Source organism: Anolis carolinensis, chromosome 5 (genome assembly GCF_035594765.1).
Source record: "Anolis carolinensis isolate JA03-04 chromosome 5, rAnoCar3.1.pri, whole genome shotgun sequence".
Classification (NCBI taxonomy): Eukaryota; Metazoa; Chordata; class Lepidosauria; order Squamata; family Dactyloidae; genus Anolis; species Anolis carolinensis.
Window position 1 is genome coordinate 112,305,994 of NC_085845.1, and position 13,085 is coordinate 112,319,078.

Here is a 13,085-nt window from a genome sequence, read left to right on the forward strand (position 1 = left end):
CGTCCCGAGTCCCTCCGGGGAGATGGTGGCAGGATAGAAAAATAAAGTATTATTATTATTATTTTATTATGACACAGCAAACAAGATAGATATGCTGGATTTCATATCACAAAATCACAAGTCGAACACTTCCCAAGTGTCTAGGACTGTGTGATGTATTTTCAGATGATGCGTGCAGATCCCAGTAGGGTGGCCTTTTGCAGTTGGCAGATCGTAATTTTGTCAATGTCTATTGTTTCCAAATGCTGGCTGAGATCTTTTGGCACGGCACCCAATGTGCCGATCACCACCGGGACCACCTGCACTGGTTTCTGCCAGAGTCTTTGAAGTTTAATCTTGAGGTCCTGATAGTGGCTGAGTTTTTCCTGTTGTTTTTTGTCAATGCGACTGTCACCTGGGATGGCAACATCAATGATCCAAACCTTTTTCTTTTCCACAACTGTGAGGTCTGGTGTGTTGTGTTCCAGAACTTTGTCAGTCTGGATTCGGAAGTCCCACAGTATTTTTGCGTGCTCATTTTCCAATACTTTTGCAGGTTTGTGATCCCACCAGTTCTTTGCTGATGGCAGGTGGTACTTGAGGCATAAGTTCCAATGAATCATTTGGGCCACATAGTTGTGCCTCTGTTTGTAGTCTGTCTGTGTGATTTTCTTACAGCAGCTGAGGATATGATCAATGGTTTCGTCGGTTTCCTTGCACAGTCTGCATTTTGGGTCATCAGCTGATATTATTATTATTATTATTATTATTATTATTATTATTATTATTATTATTAGCATTCAACTGGTTAAGAGTGTGTTTCCTGATGGTTATCAGAGCAGTGCTAAAAGTGGAAGGACCAAAGACGGAAGGGGCATATCATAAGAGAGCCATAGGCCACCCAAGAACATTTCACAGGAATGAAATGTCTCACATATGTTTTCTCTGAGAGCAAGAAGATTTCATTTGAGCACTTAGTAATCAAAAGGAAAAAAAACAACAGCCAGGCATTGTGATGATGTGACTAGTCATTAGGAGCCCGTCCATACAACATAACAGTAGCATCATGTAACACTTTTAACTCCCATAGTTCAGGGAATCCTGGAATTTGCAGTTTTACAGAGAGATATTTAGAATTCTCTCACTGAGAGCTCTAATGCCTTCCTAAACAATTCCCAGGATGTCACAATGGAAATTAAAACGGAATCATGTGGCTATTATTATGTAACATGAAAGGGCCCCATAAATACAACTTTCACATCATATTATTGACACTGTATCAAGAATGTCAACATGACAGTATGAAGATAACTAGATTGTTGTTACATCTGATGATCTATTAGTATTAGTAAATATGTAACTGCTGTATGTACTGTTTTATGACTATTCAGTACTTTTGGTCAAAAGCTTACAGCCCAAGATGTAGCTGGTTCTTTCAAATCAATATATTTTCATTTCTGCTGTTGCTAGCCAAGCACAGCTTTCTGTCCTGCCCATTCCTCCCTCCTTCACCGATATCGGTCATCCATTCCTTCTCATTTTTTTGGCCTGTTCCTTCTTTCGGTGCCCAACACTTCTCCTGGCCTGTTGCCATTCTGGCTCCTTGTTACCTAGTCTCATATTTCTACTTTTCTTTTTCTTGGCTTTGCCAAATGCTCTGGGTTTTTTTAAAAAAAGGAATCTAATGAGTCCTGGTAACAGAAGCCAAAACTCTTTGTGACACTAGCATTGTCAAATGATCAGTAAAATCCCTGGTCTAGCCATTTTTGCTTCAGAATCCAGTTATTGTTCAAAATCTGCCCTGTTTGCCAGAATTATGTTAGCAAATTCTAGCAGCTGCATTTTCATTTACAGCACAAACCAGGCTTTTAATCTCAGCCCTAATGTTGAGCTCAATCTTAGAACAGGACTAGTATTTAAAAATTTTGATATGTTTGATATGCTTTAATCATTTGAAAGACTATTTTAATTGATATGTATTTTTTTTACAGTTTTATAATATTGTGTTTTACTGATATTGTTATTGTCTGAATCTGGCATTGAATTATTGCCATACAGTAGTGTCTCACTTATCCAACATAAACGGGCCGGCAGAACTTTGGATAAGTGAAAATGTTGGATAATAAGGAGGGATTAAGGAAAAGCCTATTAAACGTCAAATTACATTATGATTTTGCAAATTAAGCACCAAAACATCATGTTTTACAACAAATTGATAGAAAAAGCAGTTCAAGACACGGTGACATTACGTAATACAGTTGAGTCTCACTTATCCAACATTTGCTTATCCAACATTCTGGATTATCCAACGCATTTTTGTAGTCGATGTTTTCAATACATCGTGATATTTTAGTGCTAAATTTGTAAATACAGTAATTACTACATAGCATTACTGAATATTGAACTACTTTTTCTGTCAAATTTGTTGTATAACATGATGTTTGGGTGCTTAATTTGTAAAATCATAACCTAATTTGATGTTTAATAGGCTTTTCCTTAATCCTTCCTTATTATCCAAGATATTCGCTTATCCAAGCTTCTGCCAGCCTGTTTAGCTTGGATAAGTGAGACTCTATTGTAATTACTGTATTTATGAATTTAGCACCAAACATCGCAATATATTGAAAACATTGACTAAAAAAATTGGCTACTAACAAATTGACTACAAATAAAGATAGAATTGCATAAAATGAACTTACAGTAACAACATTGTCAGAAATTAAATCCATAAAAAGTTCAATCCTTGCTGCCTAGAGAAACAGTTGCGGATCCGGACGGATAATCCAGAACATTGGATAAGTGAATGCTGGATAAGTGAGACGCTACTATAGTTTGTAAGCCATCCTGAGTCCCCCTTCCGGGGTGAGAAGGGCAGGATATAAGTACAGCAAATAAGTAAAATATTAGGGGTTTGCAATCTGAGAATGGGCTCTCCACTGTCTCCACACAGATTTGAATTGTCCCAGGTTCTCCAACTTGACTTCAATTTGGTCTGATATCAAAACGGGGGGGGGGGGGGGTGTCATTCACTTTTTTATAATATGCTGTCATAATTTTTGATCCTGCCATTATTCCACTTTGAGTAATCTTAAGATGTGTAGTCTCATGAGCAATCTAGCATTTTCAGAAAGAGAACTGTAGGACCTCAACAAACTACAAGCCCTATCCCATATGAATCTTATCTTAATCATTATCACCACTGCATTGTCTTAGTATATTGCAAGAAAGAGGGATCAAAGTGTTATACCTATGCCCTTTGAATCACTCATGAAAAGGCAGAGATTTAAATGTCTTTGAGAGGTCTCTCTTCCTGAGCTAAAATTTTTGCTGTTTCCAGCTGAATGTGGCTTTTTGGAACAGCTGCTCCCTCCTTCATGCACTCAAATTAATGCTTAAACAAGACTTTCGGATAGCTCTTACAGCGCAGAGTCGGGAAACATGGATATGACTCAGCACTGCATTCCTATACTGCTTACGCTTTTCAAATCCCTGGCTGAAAATCACAAAACACTTAGCATTCAGCTTTGTGTTGCTTTCCTCTTGTTCCTAAAAAATCTCGAAAAGCAACCTTGAAGGCTGCAGTGAAAGATGGGGTTGAGGGAGGTAGGGATATGAGATAAACTTAACTCTTTAACTTCCTGTCATTTTTCAACTTCTTGACTACTTTCTATTCTTGGGTCACAGCATGAAGGAACCCCATGTCCTTTCTTGCAGCAGAATTATGAGATGTATGTTGTCTAATAATGATCAGAATGGTAGCGCAGCACCTCTAGAAGGAACTAAGTTGGGAAAGAATGCCAATATTGTTTCTAGTTGTTTTTTAATGATCCAAATTAAAATATAAGGAAATCCTATTTAACATTTAGTTTGCACTGGAAATATAAAACAAGCTTGTTGAGAAAAATTCTGGACTGAAAACCTCATTGCTATTGAACATGAGAACATGAGAAATCTCAAGCCCATGCTTCTAATGCATGCATATTACTTAGTACATAATGACAACTAGCATCACAGTAACATCATAAAAGCAGAATCTCATATCAAATACAGAAGACATAAATAGACCAGATTTAAACTATTATCTACCAAACAGGGCAAGAAGCCTGCCAGTTTTGTTCTGTTCTGAGGGTTTTGTTATGGATCCAATTAGTCAATAGAAGACAATTACAGAAAAAGCCATCCAAACTTCACCAAGAGTGCAGCCACTGAGACAGGGTAAATTCTTATCACTTTGCTTCAAGTTTCTGAGCAGAACATAGAAAGATTTTCTCTATGGGACCTTAGGCAGTAGACTTGTGCATTGATTCAGAGTGGTTGTTTCTCCTCGGCCAATCTGGCTTGTTCAGCTTGGACAGATGGCCATAATGGTAAGGGTTCAGTCATCACATTTTTTGTCCATTATGGGACCACGTGGCAGCTAATCTCAGCTCCTATTTGGCACCACGCGGTGCAGAGAGACTGCCTGGTACTGTTCACATGGGGTTTTCCTGTGAGCCCTGCCTGTTGGGCCAATAATAATAATAATCATAATAATAATTTTATTTTTATACCCCACCCCATCTCCCCGAGGTGACTCGGGGCGGCTTACATGGGGCCAAGCCCAGGCAATAGGCAATATAAAACTCAGCAATAAAAACAATCAGAATAGACGTGTCTTGCTCAAGCTGTGTCTAAGAAAAGGGTCCCAGAAAGGATGCTTCCTTAATCCTATTCTTCAGACCCAGACTCCCTTGAAAGAAGATAGGAAAGGATCCCAGAGAGGGTGCTATGTGAAGCTGTTGCCATAAATCCAGGTTTCCTTGACAAACTGAAGGGAAAGGATCCCAAAGAGGGTGCTATGTGAAGGCCTTGCCATAAATCCAGGTTTCCTTCACAAACAGAAGGAAAACGAACCCAGAGAGGATGTTATCTTAAGCCCTGCTCCTGCTTCTGGAGAAGTTATGAGGCAGGGCCAAGAATCTTTCGGGGATTCTTTTTAAGGACATTTTATTTCTAAAAAGAAAATAAATTCCTAAAAATCAAGGCATGGCCCAAATGTTATGAAATTTGGTGAGCTAACAGTGGTGATGTGTCCTTCAAGTGTGGTCATTTTCATCCCGATAGCCCTAAAATGATGGGAAGGGGAGCCCGCAGAGCTCCCCCATTGCTGCCAATGGACCAGATCTAGCCATATTTTTTGGATGAAGCCCGAAAATGGCTATCCAGCTACCCGCCCATTTTTGGAAGACACACAAAAATGGAAACGGGGGCCTATCAGAATCCGACAAGCAGAAACAGATCATGGTTCAGCCAAAATGCACAAGCCTATGTAGTTTCTTCTAGACATTCTAGACTACTAATACCCATCAACAGCTGATATACTCCAACTCATATGCATCTCATCTTGCAGGGGAAAAGATATGGGCACCCCAGACCTGATCAGAAGTCAAAGTGCCAACAGGCTCAGATTATTTTTCCAGAATTTAAAATTATATCAGATTGTGAAATTCACTCTAGAATCCAACAATTTAAAATGGATTTGGTTCAAAAGCTTGGGATTACATTTGGAACAATACTGATGGTTTTGTAATATAGTAGAGTCTCACTTATCCAACACTCACTTATCCAATGTTCTGGATTATCCAACGCATTTTTGTAGTCAACGTTTTCAATATATCATGATATTTTGGTGCTAAATTTGTAAATACAGTAATTACTACATAGCATTAATGTGTAATGAACTACTTTTTCTGTCAAATTTGTTGTATAACATGATGTTTTGGTGCTTAATTTGTAAAATCATAATCTAATTTGATTTTTAATAGGCTTTTCCTTAATCCCTCCTTATTATCCAACATATTCGCTTACCCAATGTTCTGCCAGCCCGTTTATGTTGGATAAGTGAGACTCTACTGTATATCTAAGGAACAAAAATTTGATGTGTCATTTCTTGTGCTGCTCTTTTCCTTTTTATGGAAGTCAGAGAAATCACAACAAGGGTAATAATATAATAACTTTATTTTTGTGTCATGCCCCATCTCCCCGAAGGAACTCAGGGCGGCTCATATGGGTACCAAGCCCAAACTACAATTCATTTACTTTGCAATCATGCACGTACCCACTTCATTAAAATAAGCCCCATCGTATTCAATATGGCATATTGCTAACAAAATGCAAAATTAAGAATGTAACTTCTCCTATTTGTATAGGCAACTGCTTGCTTCCATTCAGCCTTTGCTGCCTGGGAGTGAACCTATACATGTTCAGCACCTTGGAGAGGTCCTTCAAAGCCTGATTGAAGCCTTTACCACCCCATTGAAATGGGAGCAGAGAGCCGACAATACTTCTGATTATAAGATCATGTATGCTTAGAAAAGCTTAAATGCAATACCAGAGTGTATATAGCCTGGATTGGGGCCCAGCTTTTGTATTCCTGGTTCCTCTTGTGTGGTCAGGGCTTATGTTTTTCAGTTGGTAGGTTTAACTGTGAGCCATCATGTCTTTAGCAGTTATGTACAAAGAACTCAAGTGATATACAGGCACATAAAAATCAATTATATATATTTATTTAGCAAAATGTCATTTGAACCCAAACTTTACACAAAGGATTAATCAATACAGATCAACACTGGATCAATACTGAATAGACCCATTGTCCCAATGATTTCGAAGAATCTACCATGTGTGGGTGCAATTCCATGAGTATTACTACGTTTATCATTACTATAGTCTGAATAATTACTTAAAAAAAAACAATAAAGTAACGCAAAATTTTCTACTAGGTCATCTATTTAAAAGTGGAGCATTGTAAGGTCTGCAAGAAAATTCATTTCAACAGATGCATTCATTTTAAATATCAGCTGAATTCAAGTCTGCGTTCCGAATTTGGGTTTTAAAACAGAAGAGTATGCTTACAAATAATAAAAATGGTTTCACTTAGCTTTACTTACAGTTCAATCAGAGAATCTAAATCACCGAAAACATCCCTTGGCAGAGCTTTAATCTGGTTATTGGCCAAAGACCTGGAAAAGTGAAGTTAGATGTTAAAATAGTTGGAGAGGTGATAATAACTAGATACAGCAAGATTCGGCTAATGTAATGTTCTGGATGCCGCCCAATTTTCAGTGTTGACAATGAATAATAGGATTATGACTGAAGCAAAACATCTATTTAAAGTTAATGAGAATCTAAAGTGGTTTGACTTAGTTCATAAAAGTAGTGACTACCATGAATAGTCCCAACCAGGCTCAAATGCTGAATGGTAACTCAATTGTAAATCCCATTGGTTCAATGGGGCTACTTTAGAGAAGATTTTGGACAGTGTGTTCTCAAAGGCTTTCATAGCTGGAATCACTGGGATGCTGTGAGTTTTCCGGACTGTATGGCCATGTTATAGAAGCATTCTCTCCTGACATTTCACCCACACCTATGGCAGGCATCCTCAGAGGTTGTGAGGTTTGTTGGAAACTAGGCAAGTGGGGTTTATATATCTGTGGAATGCCCAGTGTTTTGTTATTTAGAATGAAAACTGCACATACTACGCTTATAAATTGATTACCTATCTTAGGCAATGAACTGTGAATATGTATATATATTCAGTCCTTTGGGCCACACGTACTGCACTGGAGCTTGGTTCAAGGTCAAAAGTAACAAATCCTCCCTGTTTCCATCAGAAACTGGCTAGCAGAAGGCTGATCAACAAATAGGCCCTATATGATTATCATACAGCCATTTCCCAAGATCAGAGTTATCTATCAAATTAGACAGAAGCTTGGCTTTTTTTGAAAAGGCAGTGAATAAACATTTATCATTAGGCAATCATAGAACAGCTCTATCCATTACTTGACCATCAGTATTTGCTGCCCAAAGCAGCTACTTCACTCTGATTCATAGTAGGGCTGGCCAAGTGAATATATAAAAACCATGCAAAGTAGAATCATGAAATCACAGGTTGGAAGAGACCATAAGACTGGAAGAGGCCACAAGGGTCAAAGTGAACAAACCCGAAGGGTGCTCACCAATGCTTCCTCTTCATCCTGGAAAGAAGTGATGAATGGAGTGCCCAAAGCAGGGTTTGGCCCTGGGACCGATTCTGTTCAACATCTTTATTAATGACTTAGATGAAGGATTAGAAGGCATGATCATCAAGTTTGCAGATGACACCAAATTGGGAGGGATAACTAATACTCCAGAAGACAGGAGCAGAATTCAAAATGATCTTAACATAGAATCATAGAATCATAGAATCATAGAATAGTAGAGTTGGAAGAGACCACATGGGCCATCCAGTCCAACCCCCTGCCAAGAAGCAGGAAATCGTATTCAAAGCACCCCCGACAGATGGCCATCCAGCCTCTGCTTAAAAGCCTCCAAGGAAGGAGCCTCCAGATTAGAGATGGGTCAAAACTAACAAAATGAAGTTCAACAGGGACAAATACTCCACTTAGACAGAAAAAAATGAAATGTAAAGATACAGAATGAGGGATGCCTGGCTTGACAGCAGTACGTGATGTGGCAGCTAAAAAAGCTAATGGGATTTTGGCCTGCATAGATAGGAGTATAGTGTCTAGATCGAGAGAAGTCATGCTACCCTTCTATTCCTCCTTGGTCACTCCTGGAATACTGGGTCCAATTCTGGGCACTGCAATTGAAGGGAGATGGTGACAAGCTGGAATGTGTCCAGAGAAGAACAACTAAAATGATCAAGGGTCTGGAGAACAAGCCCTATGAGGAGCGGCTTAAAGATCAGGGCACGTTTAGTCTGCAGAAGAGAAGACTGAGAGAAGACATGATGAAGGCCATGGATCAATACATAAGGGGAAGTCAGTGGGAGGAAGGAGCAAACTTGTTTTCTGATGCTCTGGAGACTCAGACATGGAACAATGGCTTCAAACTTCAGGAAAGGAGATTCCACCTGAACATTAGGAAGAACTTCCTCACTGTGAGAGCTGTTCAGCAGTGGAACACTCAGCCCCGGACTGTGGTGGAGGCTCCTTCTTTGGAGGCTTTTAAGCAGAAGCTGGATGGCCATCTGTCAGGGGTTCTTTGAATATGATTTTCCTGCTTCTTGACAGGGGGTTGGACTGGATGGCCCACGAGTTCTCTTCCAACTCTGATTATATGATTCTATGACCTAGTTCAACCCCTGCCATGCAGGACACCCCAGGAAGGCATTCCCAAGAGATAGCCGTCACCAATCTGTACCAAGACCCCTAGATTCTTTTTAACATGTACTGTCCCCAAGTCAAGACCATTCTATATTTCTGCAACCTTACATTTATCCTTGTTGAACTTCATTCTGTGAGCTTTTGCTCAACTCTTCGGTCTACCAGAGTCATTTTGAATTCTGATCCTGCCCTCCAGCTATCCCTTGATATTTGGTGTCACCTGCAAATTTGACAATTATCCTCTCTATTTTGACATTCAAATTATTAATGAATAGGTTGAACAACAATGGTCTCAGGACCCAGCCCCATGGCTCCCAACAGTCACATCAGAGTGAAGAGAACCATTTGTGAATACTCTTTGGGTTCGGTCCTTCAACCAGTTACAAATCCACCTAACAGTAACCCATATTTGATAGCTTGTCCATAAGAATATCATGGGGTACAGTAATATAGATGTTCCTAAATGTGTTCAGTAAACATGTAAGGAGGGCGAGGTGCTTGCTCCCCCTCCTTTAGTATTACAAGGGTTGAATGAAAAGTAATGCCTCCACCTTCGTTACTTGGGTTTGGATGGGAATATTTTAATAAATCAAATGCAGAAATAATCCTTAGAATGTGCTTTTTAACTACCACTATTCACTTTTCCACATAATCACCAGACAATTGGATACATTTATGTCAAGGATGAACAAGTTTTTTGAAGCCGTCATGGAAGAAGTCTACACTCTGTTTCCACAACCAGCGTCTTACAGTACCCATCGTGCACATATTTTCCGATAGCCAAGCAAAGCAATAATGTGACCCACACGTTCTTGAGAAATGCCGATGATGCTTGAAATTTCTCTCTGAGTGATACCACGATCGTCCTGAATCAATCTGTCAACCTTTTGCTTGTGAAACTCGGTGGTTGCTGTCACAGGATGTCCAACTCTTCGTTTGTCATGCAAGTCAGATGTTCCCACCTCAATATCTTTAAATTTACTCGCGCAACGATGCCCAGTACTCACATCAACACAATCGCCATAAACAGCTTGCATTCTCTGATGAATCTCCTTTGGGGTGACACCTTCTGCTGTCAATGACTGCACGTTGCTTAAGTCGCCTTGACTGACCGTCTGCACAGGGTTCCATACTTCGCACCTTAACATCACAACTGCTTAATGCTAAGGCTTCCCACCAAGTCTACTGAACAAGCCAGTACCTGCCGCATTCCAGTACTGCCATCTATTGAGGAGTTACGAAGGTGGAGGCATTACTTTTCATTCAACCCTCATACTTTTGTAGCTTCCTATGCATGATATCTGACATTGACCATCTCTTTTATCCATGGAGCTTCTCGAAGTAAGTTGGAATCCTAAAGATTCTGAGTCAAAACAGAAAATCCCAACAGACAACAAAGATTCACCATATCAGACCACAGACTGCAGATAGGAGGGTGATGGGACCAGGGACATTGGGGGATAGAGTTAGCACACTCCCTTCTTATCTGTTTATCATTTGACCGAATAATACCATTCTTACTCTTAGTTGTGAGTAGCAAAAATATCATTTAATGAAAATTAAAATTCATTTGATTAGTCTTTCAGGACTTACAGGTGCGTCAGGTCTCGAAGGCCACGGAAAGCATTCCTTGAAATAGTCTCTACTTTGTTTCCTTCAATAAATCTATGTGGGAACAGTAAGAGAGTTACTATTTTCAGAGCATATTTTAAAAATAGAAAAAAGGCAGGAAGTTCAGGAAGATAAAAAAGCGAAACATATCAAAGAAAACTGAGGACTATGGAGTCCTTTTTTAAAAAATGTAAGAGTTGGATATGATTTGATTGACAACATGAAAGTTCTTCAAGAGAGTCATCCCTTATGTGCAACAGAGGAATCCTGTGTGAGCTTCAGAGGTTCGGCTGCAAATTTGTTTCTTTACTTCGGATTTAAAAGTCACACCTTCACAAAGGGATTATGTTGCTGAAGTAAAAGCAAAGAATCTCTCAATCAATATGGACTACATGCTGTTTTGGCTCCTACTTTCTCATGCAGATTATATTTTAAAGAGGCAAAAGATACAAAATAGATGACTGCAACTATATTGACCTACCATATACATCTCATATATAAGTCTAGGAAAATATGAATTGATTCAACCATGGATCAATGTAAGTACTATGCCTTAATGCAGTGGTTTTCAACTTAGGGTCCCCAGATGTTTTTGGCCTACAACTCCCAGAAATCCCATCCAGTTTACCAGCTGTTAGGATTTATGGGAGTTGAAGGCCAAAAACATCTGGGAACCCACAGGTTGAGAGCCACTGCCTTAATGTGTCGTCAAAGGCTTTCATGACCAGAATCACTGGATTGCTGTGAGTTTTCCAGGCTGTATGGCCACATTTCAGAAGCATTCTCTCCTGACATTTCACCCACATCTATGGCAGGTTGTGAGGTTTATTGGAAACTAGGCAAGTGAGGTTTATATATCTGTCCAGGGTGGGAGAGAGAAGTCTTGTCTGTTAGAGGCAAGTGTGGATGTTGCAATTAATTACCTTGATTAGCATTGAATAGCCTTGCAGCTACAAAGCTTTGCTTCCTGCCTGGTGGAATCCTTTGTCGGGGTGATTAGCTGGCCCTGATTGTTTCTTGTCTGGGATTCCTCTGTTTTTGAGTACTGTTCTTTATTTACTGTCCTAATTTCAGAGTTTTTTTAACACACAAATGAAGGAACATGAAAGGCACTGCAGACTAACTCAACCAGAGAAGTCAGCCAGAGCAGAGAACTTGATGAACCAACTTGGATACAGCATATTTGAGAACACAAAAATACTGGATCACTCTAACTACCATGTCAGACTACACAGAGAAGCTGTTGAAATCCACAAGCATGTGGAAAATTTCAACAAAAAGGAGGAAACCATGAAAATGAACAAAATCTGGCTACCAGTATTTAAAAACCCTAAAATCAGGACAGTAAATAAAAAACAACACTCAGAAACAGGGAAATTCCAGATAAGAAACAATCAGGGTCAGGAAATTCCAGACAAGAAACAATCAGGGTCAGCTAATCACCTCTCAACAAAGGATTTCCCCAAGCGGAAAGCAGCCAAGCTTTGAAGCTGTAAGCAGAGCCGGTCCAAGGTAATTTTCAAGTGTAGGCGAACAGTAATTTTGGCGCACCCCCCCCCCCCAAAAAAAAACAATCACTGAAAAATAAGTGTTGGATAAGCAAAAATGTTTGATAATAAGGAGGGATTAAGGAAAAGCCTAAATAAACAACACTCTGAAAATGGGAAATCCAGACAGGAAGCAATCAGGGCCAACTAACACCCCCCAACCAAGGATGCCCCCAGGAAGGAAGCCCCACTTGCCTTGCTTCCTAGACTTCTTACAGAGGAGGAGGCTGAGTTGGATGACCCAGTAGTCTGAATCAGTACAACTATTTCTGACAATGTATGTCAGATTTCTCAAACTGACATTTTCCAGAAATGCTGGACATTCATTACTGCCATCTCTGCCTTGCACATCCATTAGAAAGTGTAGATTCTATATCTCTGCTAAACTAAATAGTTGCATACAGGTGTTAAAACTTTAATCCTCGGGAAAATCTACTTATAAACGAAGGTACTAGGACTTATTTAACAATTTCCCTCCTTTCTCATAAATGGGGCCAAAAGTGGCTCACCTATGAATTCAAACAAGCTCCATAAATTAAAAAGTAACAGTAGAAAATGAACATTCAATTAAATAAGTGTGTATGCATTAAATTAATTCATCCAAGTTAGGTAAGATAAGCAATACTTACTTCACAGTCTTCCCAAAAACCATATTGTCTTCCTAGGCTCCTTTCTGCCGCAGGAGACAGGAGTTGCCTCGATAGCGCCCCCAACAACATGGCGCCACAGGCAAATGCCTAGTTTGCCTGGTGGTAGAACCGCCTCTGGCTGTAAGGCTATTCAATGCTAATCAAGGTGATCA

At 39.7% G+C, this 13,085-nt stretch overlaps 1 protein-coding gene across 1 annotated transcript in view; it reads right to left on the reverse strand.

Moving 5' to 3' along the window:
* The window catches only part of lgi2 (leucine rich repeat LGI family member 2), a 57,160-nt gene that overhangs the window by 20,804 nt on the left and 23,271 nt on the right, over positions 1-13,085 (reverse strand). The window contains exons 4-5 of the mRNA XM_003228524.3: positions 10,719-10,790; positions 6,909-6,980 (exon numbers count right to left, since the gene is read on the reverse strand). Coding sequence (XP_003228572.1) covers positions 6,909-6,980; positions 10,719-10,790 — 144 coding nt within the window. The remainder of the gene's footprint in view (positions 1-6,908; positions 6,981-10,718; positions 10,791-13,085) is intronic.